The sequence below is a fragment of the Rana temporaria genome, chromosome 2, assembly GCF_905171775.1.
Source record: "Rana temporaria chromosome 2, aRanTem1.1, whole genome shotgun sequence".
NCBI classification, from domain to species: domain Eukaryota; kingdom Metazoa; phylum Chordata; class Amphibia; order Anura; family Ranidae; genus Rana; species Rana temporaria.
The window spans coordinates 385259121-385284468 of NC_053490.1; the positions used below are offsets into that span (position 1 = coordinate 385259121).

At 42.9% G+C, this 25348-nt stretch overlaps 1 protein-coding gene across 1 annotated transcript in view; it reads left to right on the top strand.

Moving 5' to 3' along the window:
* The window catches only part of SERINC2 (serine incorporator 2), a 68968-nt gene extending 47022 nt beyond the window's left edge, over positions 1 to 21946 (top strand). Inside the window, exons 3-10 of the mRNA XM_040337930.1 lie at positions 5281 to 5459; positions 10004 to 10083; positions 11917 to 12054; positions 12197 to 12366; positions 13047 to 13137; positions 13264 to 13399; positions 14613 to 14819; positions 20990 to 21946. Of these exons, the coding sequence (XP_040193864.1) occupies positions 5281 to 5459; positions 10004 to 10083; positions 11917 to 12054; positions 12197 to 12366; positions 13047 to 13137; positions 13264 to 13399; positions 14613 to 14819; positions 20990 to 21128 (1140 nt within the window). The 3' untranslated portion in view covers positions 21129 to 21946. The remainder of the gene's footprint in view (positions 1 to 5280; positions 5460 to 10003; positions 10084 to 11916; positions 12055 to 12196; positions 12367 to 13046; positions 13138 to 13263; positions 13400 to 14612; positions 14820 to 20989) is intronic.
* Positions 21947 to 25348: the final 3402 nt, after the last annotated feature.

The window sequence follows — 25348 nt, forward strand, 5'->3', positions numbered from 1 at the left end:
ATAGGAGGTCCGGGCGGACGCTGGAGGGAGTCGGATCTCGCACAGGCGAAGAGAAGCTCTCAGCAAGCAGCCACCTGCGGTCATGTCGGCAGCATCTCCAGAGCCAGCCCTGACAACTGACGCTACCTCCAGCGAGCCTAAGGTAAGAGTACCCTGGGGAGGGGCGCTCTCTAGCTTAGGTTTGCCTCTCCATGTAGGGTTCAATGCATGGGGAGGCAAGCCCCCTGGGTGGCCAGGGGAGGGGGAGTCCTTAGTCCCAGGGTTTATAGGGGGCTAGGTGCACTCCCAGGGTTGTAACCAAATTTATGATTTTTTAAAACTGTTGTTTTCTGCCCTTTTCTGTGTTTCAGAAGGCCATTGAAAAAACGGGTGGTGGAAGGCATAGCTCAAAGAGGAAGTGTGCCTCCTGTAGGGATGTCCTTCCAGATTCATGGACTAAGGTCCTGTGTAGGGATTGCATTCAATCCTTAGTCAGGGAAAATGAATTAGAACAGGAGTCAGGACTTGCAGCCTCTGTTAAAGAGCTGTCATCCACTTTCTCCTCATTTAAATCTCTGTTTGAGAGGTTACAGCCTCTGGCTGTCCCCACCCAGGTTACAACCCAGCCACAGGCTCAGGGTCCTGCTCCTGTCATACCCATTGCAGCAGTTATGGCAGACGTTTCCGCAGGCCCTTCCCAAGAGGAACCGGTTCTTCCGGATAGTGCCACCTCTGATTCTCAAGAGGGGTCAGATGGACAGGACCAGGACGGGGAGTCCAGGAAGCCCTCTAGGTACAAATTGTCGCTGGATGAGGTAGAGGACCTCTTAGGGGCAGTTTACACAACCCTTGGTATCCAAACCGACAAGAAACCTCTTACCCTCCATGATCGAATGTACAGAGGTCTGGAGGAGCAAGAGAAAAGAACATGAAATACTGGTAGAGACCATTAAGAAGGAGTGGCAGGATCCTGAAAGGAAACCCTTTTTTTCCAGATCCCTAAAGAGGAGATTCCCCTTCTCAGAGGATCCTTCGTCTGTTTGGAACAAAAGCCCCAAATTAGACGCCGCCTTCTCCCAAGTGTCCAGGAACACGGATTTAGCGTTTGAGGACATGGGGGTTTTGTCCGATGTTATGGACAAAAGAATGGATTCCCTATTAAAGAAATGTTGGGACTCTACTATCGGGAATCTTAAACCAGAACTTGCCGTCACGGTAATGGCCCGCAATCTGGAACATTGGCTCTCTAAAATTCAGGAGCACATTGAAGCTGGTACGGATAAGGAAACTATTTTAGCTTCCTTCCCTACTATCCTGCAAGGAGTCGCTTATATAGCGGATGCCTCAGCGGAGTCAGTCCACATGTCAGCCAGATCGGCTGCTCTGGCTAACTCGGCCAGAAGGGCCCTCTGGCTCAAGACTTGGACTGGCGACAGCGCCTCTAAATCCAAGTTGTGTGGTATTCCCTTCACAGGTGACCTGCTTTTTGGCCCAGGCCTTGAAGCAGTACTAGACCGCACGGCGGACAAAAAGAAGGCCTTTCCTCCTAAAAGAAAAGTTGCAGTACAGGCAGGAAGGGGGTTTCGTCCGCAAAAACAGAGAGGGGCCAAACCGGCAGGCCAAAAGAGGGTTTGGACCCCCAAGGGCAGAGGCAGAGGTGGAGCGATTTTTCACCCTCCTGTCCAGCCCCCTAAGAACCCATGACTCTCTAGTCAGGGTGGGAGGAAGACTGGGGACCTTTCTCCCACAATGGGAATCAATTTCACCAAACCAGTTTGTCCTGGCGGTCATAAGAGGGGGATACCGACTGGAATTTTCATCGCCTCCCCCCCAGAGATACTTAGTCACCCATCTACCCAGGGACAAGGAGAAATCCGAAGCCTTGTTGGGAGCTCTAAGGGAGCTAGAGGATCAGAGTGTCATACTCAGAGTTCCAAGGGCAGAGGAAGGAAGGGGGTTTTATTCACATATCTTTGTGGTAAAAAAGCCCTCAGGGAAATACAGGTTAATCCTAAACCTAAAACCTCTGAACAGATCCATTTCATACAGGAAGTTCCGCATGGAATCGATTTACACAGTCAGAGCCCTCCTTCCCCTCAATTGTTTCATGGTATCTCTGGACCTCAGAGACGCATACTTGCACGTTCCGATCGCAGAGAGTTCTCAGAAATATCTGCGATTGGCCGTGGACCTAGAGGGAACGATTGTACACCTCCAGTTCCAGGCTCTGCCATTCGGGCTATCCTCCTCGCCCCGGATTTTTACCAAGATCCTGGCAGAACCCATAGCGTTTCTGCGGCTTCAGGGAGTATCCATCATAGCTTATCTGGACGACCTGCTTCTTTTCGCAGCCTCACCAGAGCAGCTATCCAGGGACCTGGAAGTGACCAAGAAGGTTCTAACGGACCTAGGGTGGTTGCTGAACCTAGAAAAGTCCAGTTTAAATCCGTCACAACGGATCACTTACCTGGGGTACCTGCTGGATTCTACTCTCTCAAGAGTGTTCCTCCCGGTAGAGAAAGTCAAGAAGTTGGACAGAGCAGTGGCTTCCCTCCAAAACAATCAACAGGTGTCACTAAGGTCCCTGATGTCAACGCTAGGTCTGTTGACATCTGCCCTCCCAGCCGTGCAGTGGGCAGGTCTTCACTTTCGCCCACTGCAGGCCTTCCTACTAAGGGTCTGGGATCACAGCCTAGAAGCCCTAGACTCCTTGGTTCAGGTACCACTTCAGGTAAAAAGATCCCTCTGGTGGTGGAGGAAGGCCACCAACGTAACCCAAGGACGTTTGTGGATTATCCCGGTGTCTCGGGTGGTAACCACAGACGCAAGCGGCAAGGGCTGGGGAGCACACCTGGGATCCCTTCCAGCGCAGGGTACCTGGGGTCTCCAGGATCTGAAAAGATCTTCCAATTGGAAGGAGCTGAGGGCAGTGGGCCTAGCCCTCAGGTTCTTTCAGGAAGAACTCCAGGGGCACCACATTCAGGTGAGGTCGGACAATTCATCGGCCGTAGCCTACTTAAACAAGCAGGGCGGCACGAGAAGCGAAAGTTTGTCGGCCCTGGCAGCAGAGATTCTGGGCTGGGCCGAGATCCACACCCTCTCCCTTTCAGCGGTCTTTCTGAGGGGGGAAAGAAACGTGACAGCAGACTTCCTCAGTCGAAGGCAGCTGAGGGAGGGCGAGTGGACCCTCAACCAGGAGGTCTTTCATCTCTTGAACAAGAGATGGGGAACTCTGGAGGTGGACCTCTTCGCCTCAAGAGAAAATGCGAGGACCCCCTGTTTCTTCTCCCTGAACAGGGGAGAAGGAGCAAGGGGGGTGGATGCCCTATCCCAAAGCTGGAAGTTCGGAAGATGCTATGCATTCCCACCTCCGGTACTTCTGCCAGCAGTTCTGAGAAAATTCCAATCAGAGCACACCTCTCTAGTCCTGGTAGCTCCTTATTGGCCCAAGAGGGCATGGTTCTCAGTCCTCAAACAGTTAGCGGCAGAACCACCCTTATTTCTACCTCAACGAGAGGATCTTCTATCACAGGGCCCAGTCATATGCCCACAAGTTCACAGGTGGAGGCTAGCGGCGTGGCTACTGAAGAAGCCATACTAAGATCCAAGGGGTTTGGTTTTCCGAAGGTTTAATTGCCACCCTCCTTAATAGTAGAAAGAAGGAGACCCGCAAAATTTACAAGAAGGTTTGGCTTCGTTTCAACGAATGGTGTGTAAATTGCCCCTGTTCTGTACAGAGCCCCACGGCTGTCTTAGAATTTCTTCAGTGTGGGGCAGATAAGGGTCTTTCAGTTAGCACCCTTAAAGGGCAGGTTTCGGCACTTACGGTGTATTTAGAAAAACCTCTGGCCACCAGTCCCTGGGTAGTCAGGTTCTTTAGAGCACTAACCAGACAGAGACCAGCTCGAGGTCCACCCTTCCCCAGTTGGGACCTGTCTCTGGTGTTGCGTACCCTAACGGGTACTCCCTTTGAGCCCTTAGATAATTGTTCTCTAAGGGATTTAACCTTAAAAACAGCATTTTTGGTTGCAGTGACCACTGCTAGGAGGGTCAGCGAGCTAGAAGCCCTATCGATCAGACCCCCTTTTTGTGTTATTTTTCCGGATCGGGTCGTTTTTAAGACCGATCCAGCCTTTCTTCCTAAAGTGACTTCAAAGTTTCACAGGAGTCAAGATATAGTTTTACCCTCTTTTTGTTCCAACCCTTCGGGGGAAAGGGAACGTCGTTTCAGTACGTTAGATGTTAGGAGAAGTATCCTACATTACTTAGAGGTGACTAAACCGTTTAGAAGGTCAGACTTACTATTTGTTTTATTTTCTGGAACCAGGAAGGGATGCAAAGCATCTAGGCGCACTATTGCCAGGTGGCTAAGACTAAGCATTGGGCAAGCATACACTTTGGCTGGTAGGGAAATCCCTACAGGAATAAAAGCACACTCCACTCGAGCGTTGGCAACCTCTCAGGCAGAAAGAGCTGGAGCAACGCCGGAACAGATTTGCAAAGCAGCAACATGGTCCAGCTACACCACCTTTGTTAAACACTACAGGGTGGACCTGGTTTCGGCAGGTGAGCAAGCCTTTGGGCGAAAGGTTTTGCAAGCCATAGTCCCACCCTAGTTGGTAAGTTCTCGATTATCCTCTCAATTGTGGGCTGTCCTGAAAGACGGGAAGGGAAAAATAGAGTTACGCTTACCGGTAACGTCTTTTCCAGTAGTCTTTCAGGACAGCCCTGGGTACCCACCCGAATAGAGGAAGTCTGATTTCAAGACCAGGACATGATGTTGATATGTAATAGTATGTTATTAACATGTTCTTGTGTCTCCCCAGCTGACCGGAGGTGCTCGTATAAAAACTGAGGTCTGGCAGGGGGAGTGAGAAATTTATGGGCTGGCGCAGTGTTTCCTAGAGGAAGAGGAGGAGTATCTCTCAATTGTGGGCTGTCCTGAAAGACTACTGGAAAAGACGTTACCGGTAAGCGTAACTCTATTTTTTCCTTCCGTCTGCGGATCGGATGAACACAGACATACGGTCCATGTTCATCCGATTCCCCCCCCCCCATAGGGGAGAGCGGAGAAAAGACAGGGCGGTCCCTGCACAGTGTGCGGGGACTGCCCTGTCATCCGCCGGCTCATCGGGGATTAACGGAGCGATCCCCGCTGAGCATACGGGGGCGGATCATTACAAGGTGCTTAGGGAGGTAGGCGATTTAAATGGGGGGCCCTGTATGCAAGACAGCTAATTTTTTTGTTTTTTTTTTGTTTTTGTATAACATTTTTTACATTTATTTTTCTTTTACCCTCAGTTGCCTTGGCTCTGCTCTGCATCAACTACCCTTTCAGGCACTTTAAATTGTGATATCGTAGTTGGTCACCAAGCTGTCTACCGCATGTGTTTTGCTATGGCTGCCTTTTTCTTTCTATTTGTCTTAATAATGATATGTGTGCGGAGCAGCCGGGACCCAAGATCATATATACAGAACGGGTGAGTGAGAACTCCTTAAAGCACTGGTTAAATTAAGTTTTCTGTCCTAATTTCTGTGTTCGCATCTGTATTGTTAATTTGTATTTCTTAAAACAGAGATGCACAGAGATTACAAGCTAAACCCCATGCAGCTATAAAAACGCTGATTTAATGCAAGAATATATTAAAAAATACTTTTTTTTTTTTTTTTACTTAAAGTGAACCAGTGCCCAGATTGTTTAATGATTAACCACTTCAATACAGGCCTTTTATACACACCTCAATACCGGGCCTATTCTGGCACTTCTCTCCTACATGTACAAATCATCATTCTTTTGCTAGAAAATTACGCAGAACCCCCAAACATTATATATGTTTTTTTTAGCAGACACCCTAGGGAATAAAACAACGGTCATTGCAACGTTTTATCTTGCACGGTATTTGCGCAATCATTTTTCAAACGCCTTTTTTTTGGAAAAAAAATGTTTCATAATTAAAATGATGATGTCACTTAGCCAGTCCAGAATTTTAGAGAGAGCCCGACTTTTAATGACGGGCTCTACTCAGATGTCTGGCCCGGCAGCTAACTCATCCTCTTAGCGATCTGCTGGGAGAAACAGCCAGCTGCTTCTGCTACCTTTACACAGCACAGCAATCCAGTGAGCACTGGAGGGGCAGAACAGAGAGCCGATGACTGACGATCACTGCTCTCCACTAACTGAAAATCAAGAACTGAGCAATTAGCAGTCTTTAATGGCTCAGTTCTCGGTGTAGAGGTGGTGGGGGACAGATGCAGCATTGGATCAATGCTGCATCCATCTAGGTGAGTATAATGTTTGTGTTTTTTTTTTTTTTTTTTATTATGTAATATAAAAATCATCAGGAAAATTAATAGTTGAAGGGAGAAGGAGTTAATTAGGGCTGAAAAGGGTAAACTAAATAAACTCAGGTTTAAAAAGAGGTTAAACATAAATGTAACCACTTCCTATCCATAGGACCAGGGCCGGTACAAGGGGTGGGCAGAATCCGCACTAGAATTGCGCTGATTCCTGCATTGCATATATGTGAACCAGGGCTCCAGTGGGATCACACTGATGCACTGCGGTTTAGTTGCAGTGCTGGGGTATATGCAGTTTTCCTGCATTTTCCTAAATTTTCACTACAGTCCCACAGACTTCACTTTGCTTTATTAGCAAAGGTATTGGTAATATGCAGCCGGAAGGGGGTTAATGCACTGTCACTCAGGGGCGGACTGACCATTGAGTCACTCAGGCACTGCCCGAGGGCCCCATGCCACTAGGGGGCCCCCATCAGGGTTGCCAGGCTCAGTAAAACCAGGGACAGTATGTAAAAATCTATGTTTTTTTTTTTTTTTTTTTTTTTTTTACATCTGTCCCTGATATGTCCGAAACCGACATGCTTTTAATGTGAAAACTCTGAGATTTTAGCTGCCCCGCCTCTGCACTGCCTCCTGGCGTGGTGGCCATCTGTAAGCCCAGGGGCCCCATAATCTTCTATTGCCCGGGGGCCCCATGAGTTGTCAGTCCGCCCCTGCTGTCACTGATGCATTAGTATAGAGCCCATCATCTGTAGGCACTGTAGCTTTTCACAGCGGGGGGGGGGGCACCGTTTTTCATCTTCGCCCTGGGCACCAGATGACCTTGTCCCGGCACTGCATAGGACATACCTGAATCTCCTTGGATGGGTAGGGTGATATCTCAGTCATCGCTGTATCTATGACTGGGATATCATTTTCTTCAGGCGGTGATTTGTGTCTTGCTAAAGAGCAGCTGGATTACTTTTACAGGCAGCAGACGGGTATCCAAACCCCCTCCTCCAGATCTTTCCAAAAACAGGACCTTCGTGTTTTTTTGTTATCACAAGACATGTTTACATTCCTTGTGATGGCAATAAAAGTGATAAAAAAAACTAAAGTGAAGTTAGGCCCTTTTCACACTACAAAATAAATCCGTTTTAATAATCCGTATTAAAATCCGTCAGATAATGTTAAAAAACGGAAGTTGTACGTCCTTTATAAAATATCATTAAAGTCTATGGGATTTTTTTATGTTCCGTAAAGATCCGTAATAGTCCGTTATAACGTACGGACGTTAGTTATAACGGAATATGTGACGGGTCTTGCACTATTTTTTGTCCATTTTTTGTCCGTTGCAAGTAACGGATATACAGGGAGTGCAGAATTATTAGGCAAGTTGTATTTTTGAGGATTAATTTTATTATTGAACAACAACCATGTTCTCAATGAACCCCAAAAACTCATTAATATCAAAGCTGAATATTTTTGGAAGTAGTTTTTAGTTTGTTTTTAGTTTTAGCTATTTTAGGGGGATATCTGTGTGTGCAGGTGACTATTACTGTGCATAATTATTAGGCAACTTAACAAAAAACAAATATATACCCATTTCAATTATTTATTTTTACCAGTGAAACCAATATAACATCTCAACATTCACAAATATACATTTATGACATTCAAAAACAAAACAAAAACAAATCAGTGACCAATATAGCCACCTTTCTTTGCAAGGACACTCAAAAGTCTGCCATCCATGGATTCTGTCAGTGTTTTGATCTGTTCACCATCAACATTGCGTGCAGCAGCAACCACAGCCTCCCAGACACTGTTCAGAGAGGTGTACTGTTTTGCCTCCTTGTAAATCTCACATTTGATGATGGACCACAGGTTCTCAATGGGGTTCAGATCAGGTGAACAAGGAGGCCATGTCATTAGTTTTTCTTCTTTTATACCCTTTCTTGCCAGCCACGCTGTGGAGTACTTGGACGCGTGTGATGGAGCATTGTCCTGCATGAAAATCATGTTTTTCTTGAAGGATGCAGACTTCTTCCTGTACCACTGCTTGAAGAAGGTGTCTTCCAGAAACTGGCAGTAGGACTGGGAGTTGAGTTTGACTCCATCCTCAACCCGAAAAGGCCCCACAAGCTCATCTTTGATGATACCAGCCCAAACCAGTACTCCACCTCCACCTTGCTGGCGTCTGAGTCGGACTGGAGCTCTCTGCCCTTTACCAATCCAGCCGCGGACCCATCCATCTGGCCCATCAAGACTCACTCTCATTTCATCAGTCCATAAAACCTTAGAAAAATCAGTCTTGAGATATTTCTTGGCCCAGTCTTGACGTTTCAGCTTGTGTGTCTTGTTCAGTGGTGGTCGTCTTTCAGCCTTTCTTACCTTGGCCATGTCTCTGAGTATTGCACACCTTGTGCTTTTGGGCACTCCAGTGATGTTGCAGCTCTGAAATATGGCCAAACTGGTGGCAAGTGGCATCTTGGCAGTTGCACGCTTGACTTTTCTCAGTTCAGGGGCAGTTATTTTGCGCCTTGGTTTTTCCACACGCTTCTTGCGACCCTGTTGACTATTTTGAATGAAACGCTTGATTGTTCGATGATCACGCTTCAGAAGCTTTGCAATTTTAAGAGTGCTGCATCCCTCTGCAAGATATCTCACTATTTTTGACTTTTCTGAGCCTGTCAAGTCCTTCTTTTGACCCATTTTGCCAAAGGAAAGGAAGTTGCCTAATAATTATGCACACCTGATATAGGGTGTTGATGTCATTAGACCACACCCCTTCTCATTACAGAGATGCACATCAACTAATATGCTTAATTGGTAGTAGGCTTTCGAGCCTATACAGCTTGGAGTAAGACAACATGCATAAAGAGGATGATGTGGTCAAAATACTAATTTGCCTAAAAATTCTGCACTCCCTGTATTAACGTCCGTTATATTTTAACATTGAAGTCTATGGCGCACGGACGTTAGTAAATGTCTCCGTAAATGTCCGTTATGTTAACGGACGTTAATTTTACTGAGCATGCTCAGTAAAGACTTCTGGAGCTGGACTTCAAGAAAGGGTGAAATGGTTTTTATTAACGGACGTTAGAAAGGAATGATATAACGGATGTATACGGATATATACGGATAAACATTATCCGTTTTCAATAAAGGAAGAATGGTAAAATATTTATCCGTATGTATCCGTTATTAAATCCGTTAATAAACGGCCGTTAATAGGTGTAATACGGATATTATAAAACGGACATACAATCCATAGTGTGAAAGAAGCCTTAGTGTAAAGAGAAAAAAAATAAAAAATAACATTTAACATTTTTTTTTTTTTTTTTAAAGCACCCCCATCCCACCATGTGCAAAGGCAAATCCTATATAAGTTCCCATATATATGTGTATATGTGTATGTGTGGATGTGTGTGTGTGTGTGTGTGTGTGTGTGTGTGTATGTGTGTGTGTGTATATATATATATATATATATATATATATATATATATATATATATATATATATATATATATATATATATATATATATATATATATTGAGCTGTTTGCCTAGCATTCATCTTTTTAGGTTAATTTATGAAAAGTAGATCAACCACACAAAATGTAGGATTTTCATCTATTTCCATATGCATATCAAATTAACTACATGTACATATTTGTGCCCTGTTTGGTTTCCTTGTTGCCTTGATGATAATAATTAGAATTTCTGGCTTGTTGGTTTTGTTTAGGTTTTGGTTTATCAAATTTCTGATTTTGGTGGGCATCACTGTTGGAGCTTTCTTCATCCCTAACGGAGTGTTCACCACGGGTACGTTTTTGCACACGTTTTTTTTTGCATCACTTATGATGGCTATATCTGCAGTGGTAAAGAATTGTTTCAGACAGTCCTTTGCTAGAAATAAAGTGTTTGATACAATAGAGAAAATGGTGATTTGGTTGTTTTAACATTTGAATTTTCTGAAAGAATGTGCATCTTTTTATTAATAAAAAGCATTGTTTTATTCATACAGTCCCCATTTAGTACAGTTGATTTTTGATAGAATAATCATTCGTACAATTATTGTATTTATTTATTGGTCATATCACTACATGTATTGGAAGTTTCACACACATATAATGTGTGTGCATAATAAAAAAACAAGATTTCAGAGCTGCACGATCGTTAAAAAAATCACGATCTTGATTCAACCCCCCTCACGATCTTAACCTAGTCCTCGATTCCATGACAAGTGCATGGGCGATAAAGAGAAACATTTGGGTTTATTTACTAAAGGCAAATCCACTTTGCACTACAAATGCACTGCAAGTGCACTTGGAAGTGCAGTCGCTGTAGATCTGAGAGGGACTTGCAAGGAAAATAGGAGATATTAACTGTATCTGCATGTGCCAACGTCATCGGCACATGCTCCCTGAAGAAACGGCCCGCTCATGTCGTTTCTTTAGTATCCATGCCCAGCGGCTCTTGTGCAGGAGTGACGTCATTGCGGCTCCGGTCAATCGCAGCGCCGGAGCCTATGAACCTGGAAATAACTCCGGGAGACATGTCACCGGTCACAGCGATAGGCGGGGACTGCTACAACAGCTTTGATCTTTTTGTCAAAAGGGCATAAGCCAGGATCTTGTCTTGCATACTAACGATACACAATTGTCGTGCCACAAACACGAACGTAGTGACGTACTACAAGGAATTTCAGCTCTTGAGTGCCACCGTTTGGATCCCTTCCGGTAATTTTGTGTTTGGTGAGCATTGATTCATATTATGCGTGTTTGTACTTTCGACTTTTTTGTGTGAAAGATTTGTGTACAGTACTGACCATATAAAAATTTGACGTGCAGCCGTTGTCCGCCAAAAATGTACTAGCCTGTCATACAACTTTTGTTGGCAGAAAATTGGGCAACAATTGTCAAACAGAGCATACTAACTGTAAGCCCTCTTCCACACGGGGCAGACCACGTTGCTACGGAGTCCGCCGGCTCAGCAGGAGATCTCTCCGCTGAGCTGGCGGATGACAAGTCCCTCTCTGCTCATTGAGCAGGGAGGGGCTTGTGCAGCACCCTGTCTCCAATGGAGAGATCTCATGAAAATGGACAGTATGTCCGTTTTCATCAGGTCTCACCAGATCTGATTCGCCATGGACGGATGGGGACGTATCGCCATCCATCTGATTTTATGGGATTGGATGTCAGCGGACATGTCTCCGCTGACATCCGACGCTCCATAGGCATGCATGGAGTGGCCGTTCAGGTCCACCGTCAAAACTGACAGGCGGACCTAAACGGTCCGACCGTGTGAAGGGGGCCTTACAGACAATCCCCTGCCAACAATCGAACCGTGTGTACGAGCCTTAAGGTAAATATTTCATAATGAGGTAGTACTCAATGCATACTACCTCACTATGCCTTTGTCTTGCAGGTGTTTTTTTTATTATTGGGTCTCTGTAGATTTAGGAAAAATGGGAAATTTATACTATACTGTATGATTCTTCTGTATGGGATGTCTGTGCTGCCAAAGGGACCATTGGAAACCCCATTAAGACACACTAATTGCATATGTGCCTCCTCTCAACTCTACGTGTTCACATTCTTGATAATTTCTTCTTGTTTCAGATTTTATTAATTCTGTTTATCTCTTCCAACACAGTGTGGTATTATTTTGGCATGGTTGGTGGTTTCCTGTTCTTCTTGGTCCAGCTCGTACTCATTATTGATCTTGCCCACTCCTGGAGTCAGTCTTGGCTGCAGCGGGCTGAGGATGGGAATACTAAGTGTTGGTATGCAGGTAAGTAGACCAAAAGTTTTTATCAGTGAAAATTAATCATTATAAAGTACAAGGCTATTAGCATGGTTAGAGAACAAATTACAATTTCTTAATAAATGTTGTGGTTTGGCACTGTTTAACACTGTAATTTTCATGTCAACAGCTCTTCTCATATTTACTTTGCTGATCTACGCTGGTGCAATTGCAGCCATCGTGTGTCTGTATGTTTACTACACCGGATCTGGGGATTGTGTTCTCAACAAAGTGCTCATCAGTCTCAACCTTATATTTTGTGTCATTGTTTCTGTAGTCTCTATTCTTCCCAAAATACAGGTAAAAAAAATATTCTTAACAAAAGCAAATATGTTCTATGCAGTTATGTGTTATGTAGGAATTTATATTATTTGTTAAAGTCATCAGAAACAGAGTTTCTTTATGACTGCTGGATGTCTTCCCTGAACCTGCCCATACAAAAAAAATCTCTTACCTATTGCTTCTCAGTCACTGTATAAACAACACTATTTGGAGACTATGATGTATCTTGCATATTATTTTACAATACATTTTTAACCTCCTGAAGATTTACCCCCTTTGTGACCAGGCCACATTTTGCGATACAGCACTGCGTTACTTTACTTTCATTTTTTTTTTATTTTTTGCGCCACAAACCCCCAAAAAAATATTTTTTACATAAGGCTATAAAACATATCCAATCTCAAAAAATAAATTCTTTATCAACTTGGGCCAATATGTATTCTGCTACATGTTTTTGGTAACAAAAATCCCAATAAGCCTATATTGATTGGTTTACGCAAATGTTCCAGCATCACTCCACACCTTGCACAGGTTTGTATTGGCCACAGCAAAAACACCTAAATGAAAAACGCCTATAATATTTGCAAATCTGCTCAAAATACTTGAAAGCTCAAGTGTGAATGTAGTCTAACACTCTGAAATATCCAGTACTTTGAAAGTACTCAGGACTTCATATTTTCTTCTGTTTTTTTTTGCAGGATGCTCAGCCTCATTCAGGATTACTACAATCATCTGTTATTACATTGTATACGGTTTTTGTCACATGGTCTGCTATAGCAAATTTTCCAGGTAACAAGTCAAAAAAGCTTTCAGAGATTAAGAAACTGCAATGGATTGGGTATTGGATTCATTGTTATTGCTAAGCTTCAATCGCAAGCTTCCTACATATAATTCTGTCACCATTTTCTATTCCAGATAAGACTTGCAATCCTACATTGCTTGCTATAGTGAATAATGGAACCAGTTCTTCCACCTCTACAGTGGGTCAGTGGTGGGATGCTCCCAGCATTGTAGGACTTGTGATCTTTATTTTGTGCACTCTCTTCATCAGGTGAGTTGGTGTTTGTTTTTGCTTTCTTTGGGTATGATGGAAAGAATCTGTTTTTGGTTCTGACTACACTGGATCCCAATCAGTGGCTGGATATAAACCTCCCTCCTATTGCTATGTAATGGGACTGCTTCCTGCTGTGTTGGTTATGGGGCTACTTTTACAGTCAACTTTATATCTACCAAAACTATTCAATGAACTTGTGTCCCGTCAGGCAGACCCTCGGGCTATATACTTGCATAGTTAGTCTGGTTGAAAAAAAGACCTCTCTATCCAGTTCAACCAATAGAAGGGGGAAAAAAATACAATTCTATATACACAGTCCTATACTCAGTTGATCCAGAGGAAGGCAAAAGAAAAAAAGAAGCAAAGCATGATCCAATTTGCTCCAGCGAGGAAAAAAATATTCCTTCCTGACCCCCCCCAAGAGGCAATCGTATACAACCTGGATCAACTTTACCTATAAATCATAGTACACAGTTATATTCTGTGTATCTAGGAAAGAATCCAGGCTTTTATTTTTAAACAATCTACAGAGCTAGCCAGAACCAGCTCTCGAGGGAGTCTATTCCACATTTTCACAGCTCTTATTGTGAAGAAGCCTTTCCGTATTTGGAGATTAATTCTCTTTTCCTCTAGATGTAGAGTGCCCCCTTGTCCTCTGATGTTGATCATATCCCCCCCTTGGTTTGTTTGCCCTTCTCTGCACTTTCTCCAGTTCCCCGATATCATTTTTGTCAACTGGATCCCAAAACTGAACTGCATATTCCAGATGAGGTCTTACTAATGATTTGTACAGGGGGAAAATGATATCTCGCTCTCTCTGCAGTCCAAACCTCTTTTAATACAAGAAAGGATTTTGCTCGCATTTTGAAACTGCAGCTTGGCATTGCATGTTATTTTTAAGCATATGATCTACCAAAACACCCAGATCCTTCTCCACCATTGACTCACCAAGCTATGCTCCCCCCTAGTATGTAAGATGCATGCATGTTGGTACTACTTGTTGGTAGATGTAAGGGAGATTGTACAAGACGATCAGATTGTATCATGTGTTGTGAGCTTAAAACAGGGGTCAACACTTTTTTCCACAATAAAGTGAATATGATTTGTCACTGTTGAATAAACTTTTTTTTTTAACTCCTTATACAGTGGTGTTAATACATTGTTTTGCTCTATTACTAATACTATTTTGTTGTGCCTCTCATGTATACAGCATCCGTAACTCCAGCAACCAGCAAGTGAACAAGCTGATGCAAACAGAAGAGAGTTCCGGGGATGGGGCAGTTCACAGCGCCGAAGATGGGGTGCATAGAGCATATGATAATGAAGAGGATGGTGTCTGCTATAGCTACAGCTTTTTCCACTTTTGTCTTTTTCTTGCCTCACTGTACATCATGATGACACTGACAAACTGGTATCTGTAAGTGACGTTTTCTGGTTTATTGAATATGCTGTAGTTTAGGAACCATATAGGGGAAGTGCTGCTTGTCCATTAAAGCTGATTTTCCATGAAAGTGGAATGTCCCCTTTGCTGACAGCCACCCAAATACAAATGTCTTAAAAATGCCATTACATTTTTTACAAAAAAGTTAACTTGCCCCCGCTTCCGGGAGATGGGGATGACTTCACCCACATTTTCTGTAAACTGAGGCCGATGTAATATTATGTTTTTTATAAAAAAAAAAAAAAAATTATTCAGTGAGGATTTAAGTTTTTGGTATTTGTGGGCTGGAAGGTTAGCAATTTTCATGGAAGGTTTGCTTTAATGTATACACAATACATGGCTCTGCTCTGGACATATATCAATCAACAAATACTCAGATTGCCACATGCCGCCTTTTTTATTGAAACTGTAGCACAGGGATCAATGTTGACCACTGTAATAATTTGTACTCCATTCTTGCACATTATGGAACTTCTCAGTTTGCCTTGCTCCAGTGACGTCCATGCAGTCTTTGTGGAAGCTTAAATATATATTCAATACATGCACGCTATACTGCATATATAACAGTTAAGATGTGAATATAGCATACACAGAATATAACAGGGTTCACCATTAAAACAAAGGTGTGGCAGAAGCATATATTCTCATCACTTTTTTTTTTCTTCTTCTTATTCTAGTTGTCCTTATTTAAATGGTGCCTTCACTTTTTAAATTTTAAAGGATTTAGTCCTCTGTCCAAATATGATCTATCTCTGCATCCTTGTACTGATATTTTTGCAAATGTATTTTTTTCTTTCAAAATATTTTATTTTATTTGTACAGTACAACATCTGTTGGAGAAGAGAAACATAACCCAAATGTATTATATAACAATAACTTTTACATTAAGGCAGATATATTCGCTTCTGTGTCGGCCCCTTCTTCACAGTAATAAACCCTAGCATCTAGGGGCCCGGGAAGACTCCTCCGGCACCCCTAACGGGAGAACACTGTGCCTGGTGGAACCTCCCCAAGCTCCTGAAACTTCATAATATCAATAACCCAGCCTGGAGTCTAACAAACCGTTAAGGACTTTTGGAGTTTAGTTAGATTTCTCCAACTTGTTTGCCCTCTGGTAGGGTCTGAGGGTCTCTCTGGTTGCCTTGGAGGGCCATATGGAGGAGGAGGAGGAGGAGGAGGTTTGAAGGCCCAAACCAGGCCAATAATGTTTATGGTTCAGCTCCTGGTATGAGGGAGATGCCCATATGACGAGCCCAGGGTTCCCAAGTAGCTTCAAACTGTGGTGTGGTGTTTAGGAGGAAGCCAGTTAGTTTCTCTTGGGACATTATCCAAGGAATTTTACATTTAGCAGCTGTAATGAGGAACCCTGGGTTGTTTCCAGGTTTTGGCTATAGTCAGCTTGGCTCCCAGTAAAATTAAGTGGATTAGTTTGCGGTTGTGTTTCGAAGTCTTGGGTAAATTTGCATTGAGAAGGGCGTTGGCTGGGGTCCTAGGTAAATGGCGATCCATCACTTTTTGGATCAGGGAGAAAATCTTACTCCAGAACGTCCTTATTCTGGGTCACTCCCACCAGATGTGATCCATGGAAACCTGTAAGTTGGCATCCTCGGAAATACCGAGGATCTGTTGATGGGTACATTTTGGCCAGTCTAGCTGGGGTAAGGTACCCTTTGGTCATAACCTTGAGACTGGATTCAATTAGTGAAATTTTCCTAATGCTTTTAAAGGATCTAGAGTAGGATGCCCGCCATCTCACTACGTCCCAATTTATTGAAATGTCATTCTCCCAGGCTATCGTATATGGGCTTTTGCTCGACTTATATCAGTGACTGATATATAATGGAGATTCCACCCCTCTGTTCTGTGGACTGTCCACACCATATTTCATATGGCGTGAATCTGGGTGGAATGGGTTTCTCCGGGCCAGATTTTATGAAGAAAATTATGTATCTGGTGAAATCTGAAGCGTTCTGAGGTCGGAATCTCTAACTGTTGCACACAAAAGTCAGAGGAAATTGGTCCGTTGGAGGTGAAAAAGTGTTTGATTCGATACAACCCATTGTCTAACCATAATTTAAAGGCCTTGATGTCTTGTCCTGGGATAAAGTCTGGGTTGTTGAAAATGTGAGCTATGTGGCGGCAACCCGAGGTCAGCACTGGATCAGGTCTTAACTTGTCCCAGAGGGTTAAAGATTGGGGAGAGGATTGGGGGAGAACTATAACAAGAAATCTAGGGTGAAGGTTGGAGCAGCCTGCCTTTCTATGTGTCTCCAGTCAGTTTTCTCTACCCTGGAATAGAAAAGCTGGAAAGCTGTGCTATTCTTGCTGCCTGATAATACCAAAACAGACTGGGTAGCCTAAATCCCCCCTGTCGTCTGGTTAGGAACAGTTTTTTTGGCGGAATTCTGTGTCCTTTCCCTCCCCATATGAATTTATTGACTTTTCTTTGGATGCCTTTCAGACAATCCTTTTTTAATGTTTATCGGGAGGGCCCTGAAAAGCTAAAGCAGTCTTGGGAGGAGTGCCATTTTTATAGAGTGAATTATTCCTAGCCAGGACAGTTCCCCCTTGGCCCAGTTTCCAGCTTCAAGCGTGCGGTGTATAGGCGGGAGTGAGTGAGTGAAAAACATATATAGCGCTGCACATGCGAACTGAATCGCCTCTGGGCGCTTGTTTAACCAGTTCTTTGACCTCAAAAGAGATGGGTTTTTGATCTTTCTCCTAAAGGCCAAGTGGTTCTCCTCCAACCGAATGGAGGTTGGTAAAGTGTTCCAAAGTCGAGGGCCCAGGACAGCAAATCTTCTTTCTCCTTTGGACTTGTATCTGGTTTTGGGGATTTGGAGTAAATTTTGGTTGGAGGATAGCAGAACGCGATTGGGGTTGTAAGCCTTTTTTTTCGCACAGATATTTGGGTGCATTTCCTAAAGTACATTTATGCGTCAGAGTGCTTTGAAAGTGATTTTGTCTTTCACTGGCAGCCAGTGAAGGCTTCTCAGTAAGGGTGAGATTGATTACCAAGGTTTTTTTCCCAGTCACCAGTCGCGCGGCCGTATTCTGAACGACCTACAGGCGAGTGATTTGGTACTTTGGAAGTCCGAGGTAAAGGGCATTTGCATAGTCAAGTCTGGAGTTAACAATTGTTCCCACCACGACTGCTATGTCCTCTTTGGGAATAAATGGAATAAGTCTGCGTAGTAGATGCAGCAGATGGTGGGATCCGCTGACTACTGACCCTATTTGTGCATCCATTGTCATGTTGGTGTCAAAGATGACTCCGAGACTTTTGACTTTGGTGCTAGGGGTGATGATTTTGCCAGAATGGGCGGAGGTATCCAGGGTGTTGCCGATTGATTCTTTCGATTGGCGTGAAACAGGAGAAGTTCTGTTTTTGAGCCGTTGAGTTTAAGATAACTCTTTGTCATCCAGTTCTCTATCAAAGAGAGGCCTTTCTCTAGACCGAGATGATCCTTTTTGTTGCCGATGCGAAATTGTGTCATCCGCATAAGAGTGGTAGAGCAGCTTCTGGCTGCTGATGATTTAAAAAAGGGGGCAAAGATGGATATTAAACAGCACCGGGGACAGAGGGGTTTCTTGAGGGACTCCGCATGACACCGTGCGTTTTTCAGAAATGAACGGTCCCAGTTTCACTACTTGTGATCGGTTTTCCAAAAAGGAGGCGGACCAGGATAAGTCACATTCCGCGACTTTGGCTACTTCAGCTAGCCGAGTCAGCAATAGTTTGTGGTCTACCGTGTCAAAAGCTGCGAAGTTAGCTGAATATAGTTGTTCTATTTTACCTGCGAGTTTGATCCCTAAATAAGTCTATGGAGGAGTCACTCCACCTAAATTCAAAGGCACTCTGAAGCATCCTTACTGTTTCTGGCTTGGGGGGAAATGTTGAGAGCGTAGGACTTAGTGTAGTTCACCTGCAACCCAGAGATCGCTGTGAACTCTTTCAGGAGGTTTGTAAGGGAGGTGATCGGGTATGTGAGGAAGAGGAGCATACCGTCTGCGAACAGACCGCATTGCAGGTCACGCCTCGGATGTTGGGATTAGTGCATATTGCAATCACCAGTGTTTCGATTGCCACTGCAAAGATTAAGGGGGAAAGAGGACATCCCTGTCTAGTGCCCCTAGCTATACTAAGGGGTTTAGAGTAATGGCTTTGTAGTCGGATCATGGCCTTCGGGGTGGAATATAGGGATTGGAGTACCCTCGTGAAGCAGCTCCCAAAGCCCCATTTTTCCATAAGGGTGAAAATGTAAGGCCATTCGATCGAGTCAAAGGCCTTATGCAAGTCTAGGGATAGGAGCATTCCATCTTGTTTGGGGCCTCCAGCCCAATTGGATTGTAAAAGGGAGACATTGTCGAACACCCTCCTGATTTGATCTGGCCCTTGTCTGCCCGGAATAAATCCTACTTGGTCCTTATGGACATGGCAATTAATGAAGGTGGTGAGTCGGTTGGTGAGGATTTTTGTCCTAACCTTTAGGTCATTATTTAAGAGAGAGATGGGTCTGTAATTTTTGAGTTCATGATTTTGTTGGGTTTGGGGAGTACTGTAATGTAGGCTGTATTAAGATTGGGGATCTAAGGGGCATCCTAGTGTTTTGGAATGGAAGAATTTCCCCAAAGGTCTTATAGTAAGGTACTGAGAGATTGTCTGGCCCTGGGGCTGAACCTGTCTTCAGACCTTTGATAACCTCCCTTACCTCTTCCACCGAGAAGGTTTCTTCCCTTAAATTGTGTTCCTGAGAAAGGGAGGGTATCTAAAGGTTCTGGAGGAAAATAGTGGTTAATGGGCCCCTTTCTGTCGGTAGTGCTGTAAAGCTTGGAGTAGAAATCGTGGAAGGCATTCAGAATTTTATTTGGGTTGGCTGTTGGGGGTTGTCCTGCTATTCTTAGTTTAGGGAGGGTGTGCCTGCGATAATTGGGGGGCAGTTTGGAGGCTAGCATCGTGCCGATTTTGTCTTTTTGCGAATAGTATTTTGCTCCGCTCCAGCGGATGTGTTTCTTTGCTTTAGCTGTTAGAGCCAAGTTAAGTTCCAGTATGGTGGTATCTAATTGATCTGCTAATGCCTTAGAGGGTTGTTTTTTGTGTTCGGATTTCAAAGCTGCGAATGTGGTTTCCAATTTGTGGATGTAAATCAGACGCCCCTTTTTTGACCTGAGTCGCTAACCGGATTAACACGCCTCTAATAGTGACCTTGTGGGCTGCTCAGAGGATTTCGGGGTAGATATCTAAATTTTTAAATATTTTTTAAGGCTATGACTCTTACCCTGGGAGGTGATTTTAGAATGTTATGTTTAGGCTAGAAATTTAAGTTCAAAGTAAAGCCATATTTATGCAAGAGCCTTTCCTTTCACATGTGTTCTTGGGTAGCGTTACCCTTAACTATGGTTATCTTTTAGTTAAACAATAAAATCCAAGCTTCTGATGTTGTTGGAGGCCACGAACAGACTGCTTAAATTAAAACATTCTACCAGATTTAGACCCCTTTCACACTGAAGGCACTTGGCAGGTGTTTTAATGCTAAAAATAGCCCTTGAAAAGCGCCTCTCATGCCTCCCCAGTGTGAAAACCTGAGTACTTCCACATTGGGGCGATGTGCTTGCAGGACAGGAAAAAAAGTCCTGCAAGCAGCATCTTTGGGGTGGTATGGGAGCAGCGTATACACCGCTCCCAAAACGCCCTGCCCATTGAAATAAATTGGCAGCGCTGCAGAAGTGCCCACAGAGCACTTCAATGGTGCAACATGGGCGCTTTTAACCCTTTTGTTTGACCTGCTAGCAGCCGAAAAGCGCCGCTAAAGAGACGGTAAAGCACGCTGCACCTCCCAAATGGTTAGACAACATTCTGGGATCTGTGACGTGTCCCAGAAGATGAGAGGGAGGGCAAAAGGAGAACTTCTGCTTGGATCGTCCAAGCGGAAGTGGGAGCCCCCCCCCCCTGTGGAGCCCCGCTTTAATATCAGTTTTGACACAAATGTAGATTAAGTGACATTTGTTAAACCTACAAAGACCTAATGCAGATCAAGACAAACAGATGGTCTGCCAGCATCCAATGCTAAAATATTGTGTCCTTTTTCAGGCAATATTTGACACAAAGAATACAGTATTGATTTATTTCCATTATTTCTCAACAGACCAGGATACAATGACAATTCCATAACCAGCCCAATGTCTGCAGTGTGGGTGAAGATTTCCTCAAGCTGGGTTGGACTCCTCCTTTACTTGTGGACATTAGTTGCACCTCTGATTCTCTCTGACAGAGACTTCAGCTAATCACGTGGAACCGTTTTTTTTTTTTTTTTTTTTTTTTTTTTTTTTTTTTTTTTTTTTTTTTTTTTATGTTTTTGTCTTGTGTACTAAATTTCTCAGACTTTACCATTTCTTTATACCTGTATTCCATTTTACATTAAACTGCTGCGTAGGTGTGTTGGCACACAAACTCCAGAAATTGATATACATACTTGCATTGGGCCAGCTTGGTTTGCTGTAAGTATGCATATCTGATCTCTGGAGGGTCACTAGGGATGGTGAAAATCGATGTAGTAGTCTGCACTACATAATAATGATCTTCTAGGTTCTGTGTAAGTGGCTTCCCCTCTGTACACTGACCAAAGGGTTTACTAGCTCCGCACCTCCACCATTTATAGATTACCTTGTATTTGTTTTGTTTTTCAAATGAGTACAAGACGCTCTGATTGAATGAAGTGGAAAGAAGGGGCAGTGGCATCACGATCTCCACCTTGTCCAATCTGAGAACAAATATCAGATATGCCTACTTGCATTGAGTCAAGCTGGCCCAATGTATGTGTGCAAAAACATGGAATTTCTAGAGTTCAGCTTTAAACCAGCACATTTGCTGTGCAAGATTTTATATTTCATACTGATGAGTTTAGGGATAATATATTCCTAAATTTTTCAAATTGTTTGGACTAAAAATAATTAAATTCACACTAATATGTAATCCTTTAAACTGATTGAGACTCCTTAGAGACTCCTTAGATAAAGTGTTAGGTTTAAAGGACTTCTTTAGTCAGACAGTTGCTGCCCTGTCCACTCCCTTACACAGTGTTTTTAGCTTTTGAGAATGCATAGACATGCAAGAAATCAAACATCAGAGCCCATAGTTGTTTACACAATTCTTTACTAGCGGTCTCTGTTATTTGGGGGGGGGGGGGACATTGCCTATGTGCCACCACCCTAAAGGTAGAGAGTTGTACAGCATGTTGGTAACACTCTCTTACAACCTAAAGATAAACTTCAAGTCAGATGTGTAAAAATTTTAAGTCAGCAGCTACAAAAACTGTAGCCACCCATCTGTCCTACAATCCAGCGCTGTCCTCACCCGGGTTTCACTAGCCTTTAGGTTACCATCTTTGGTATCTTAACTGTGGACACCCTGCTGTGATAACTTGTGACTTCACCACCAGGTATCCACTGCGCATGCATGAGCCGTGCTGCTCATTGCGAATGCTCTCACAGTCTTCTGGGACCTGTGACATGTCCCAGAAGACAGCAAGTAGGGGAGGAAGAGAACTTCTACTTCGATCACCTAGGCGGTCGGAGTAGAAGAGGGAGCAGGTACCTGTCAAAATCAATTAATCATCCCACCCCAAAAGTGCAATTCTTGAAAAAAGGGGCGCCTTAAAGCGGCTCTTCCCCTTTTGGGTGGAGTTCCGCTTTAAGCCTAACTTGTAATTTGTATCTGAAAAGATAACCAATTGTGTTACTCATAGCAACCACACAGCTTCTTCCTTTCATGAAGATCCCCTAAATGAGAGAAGCTGGTTGCTTGGGGAATAGACATTGTTTAACCACTTAACCCCCGGACCATATTGCTGGTCAAAGACCAGAGCACTTTTTGCGATTCGGCACTGCGTCGATTTAACTGACAATTGCGCGGTCGTGCGACGTGGCTCTCAAACAAAATTGGTTTTTCTTTTTTTTTTTTTCACAAATAGAGCTTTCTTTTGGTGGTATTTGATCACCTCTGCGTTTTTTAGTTTTTGCGCTATAAACAAAAATAGAGCGACAATTTTGAAAAAAAAATATATTTTTTACTTTTTGCTATAATAAATATCCCCTAAAAATATATATAAAAAAACAATTTTTTTCCTCAGTTTAGGCCGATACGTATACTTCTACATATTTTTCATAAGAAAAAAAAATTGCAATAAACGTTTGATTGGTTTGCGCAAAAGTTATAGCGTTTACAAAATAGGGGGTAGTTTTATGGTATTTTTTACTAGTAATGGCGGTGATCAGCGATTTCTTTTTTTTTTTGGTACTGCGACATTATGGCAGACACTTCGGACACTTGACACATTTTTGGGACTATTGGCATTTTTATAGCGATCAGTGCTATAAAAATGCATTGATTACAATAAAAATGCCACTGGCAGGGAAGGGGTTAACACTAGGGGGCGGGGTTAAGTATGTTGCCTGGGTGTGTTATAACTGTAGGGGGGGTGGCCTCACTAGGGGAAATTACTGATCGCTGTTCATACATTGTATGAACAGACGGTCAGGCATTTCTCCCCTGACAACACCGGGAGCTGTGTGTTTACACACACAGCTCCCGGTCCTCGCTCTGTAACGAGCAATCGCGGGTGCCCGGCGGCGATCGCGCGTGCTGGGCATGGGAGTCAGGGACGAGCGGGGGGCACACACGCACCCCTAGTGGCCGCTTAGAGAGCCGATGTATAGCTACGGGCTCTCGCGCAGGGGAGCCGACCTGCCGCCGTATAACTGTGGTGGCTGGTCGGCAAGTAGTTAAAGACCCACTTATCTAAGGGCACAAGTATGTGTTGTAACATAATTTTGTATGTTTTTCACCCTGTCATGAGTCGGCCATGTGTCTGTTAAACGTTCCCTTCCTCCTCATGCAGTTGCACTAAAATAACTAAAATTCAATCACCATAGAAGCCTTACAGAATTACTTGAGTATTGCATATTTCTATAATGTCATATTTGTTTTACTACCATAGGAAATCAAGATTTGGCCTTTTTTTTTTCTACAATATATTTTTATATTATTGTATATTTTTGATGTCTGTTACTCAATAAATAAACCGTTTTAATGACAGATCAGCCTCTACTAGTCTTGATTTCTCCAAATAATGTAGAATTTGTATCGGTAAATAAGTTTTATCATGGGATGTGTGAAAGTCTGGTGTGTAATTGACTTTGATTTTGTTGAGACCTTCATTCATAACCAGGAAATTTTTGTTTTGTTGGATGCATTGCAGATCCTTAGTAGCAGGCACCTTCCCCACATCGTATGCACAATTTAGATATAAATACCCAACTTATTCTACAGCTACACCTCAAATGTCCTAAAAGTATGATTCTTTGTACAATTTATCTGTTTGGAGTGGTTATCGGTATTGAATGAACAAAACCAGTTTTTAAAGCATGAAAATCACTGCACTAGTAAAAACTTCTGCAAACCAGATCCCATCATTGAAAATGTAAAAAAAAAAAAAAAATCATCATACTAAAATTAAATTTTAATACTGAATAAAAGGAAAAGCTGCAAAAAAATAATAATTTTTTAATACAACGAAAGAAAACTAAATTTTACGACAGGGGTCATTATATCCTAGGGTAATTGTACCTGGTTTGCGATCTCATGACCAAAACCATGTACATTGCTGTAATGGGGCAGCAAATGAGAATTTGTCGTTTGGGGATGCTGTAGATTCAGTCTTAAAATGATGTGTGTCAATGTAAGGCAATGGATTGTGCCACCCTGTCTTTGCCCCCCAACCTAATTTGCTGCCTAAGGCAGTCGTTACCCCAACTCTCTGTGGGTTAAATATGTAACTTGACTGCATTGAAGTGACTTATTAATGTTGGACTACTGGGCTTTTCAAGCGATTACTAACAAAAATGAACATCTTTGATGCCTGTCCATTTTTAATTATTGAACTTGCTTTCATATCAGCATTGATCTGTTTTAACATGCATGAGGAAAGGAGAATAGAGCTATGAATACTTGCATTTTGTAGAATTATTATTATTATTTTTTTTGGCCATTTAAAAGGTATTTTCACAATAAGCAAAAAAAATATATATATATATATATATATATATATATATATATAACAGTTACTTTATATAACCTATTTATTTATTGATTTACAAATTGTGTGCCATCCACAAGTGAAAACTTGTTTTTTCAACATATGACCACTAGGAGGTGGCATAGTGTAAAAGAACAGCATTAAACTTGTGGCCAGACTTAAAAAAGCATAAATAAATACAAAGTGAGAATGGGTGGCAGTAATAACTCAAAGGTACTAAAAAAACATTTTTTCTGACCTCAAAGTACTGACCTAGAGTGACTGGAATGCTCTTTTTAACAACCTTTGTTTTTAAATCTGTCTCTTCAAGAAATCCCACAGTTGCTGCTTTATGTACATTATTCATAATCTGTTTAACCACATACTATGTGTTTTTTTTCATATGCAGGAATTGCATGCCCGAGAGATTTA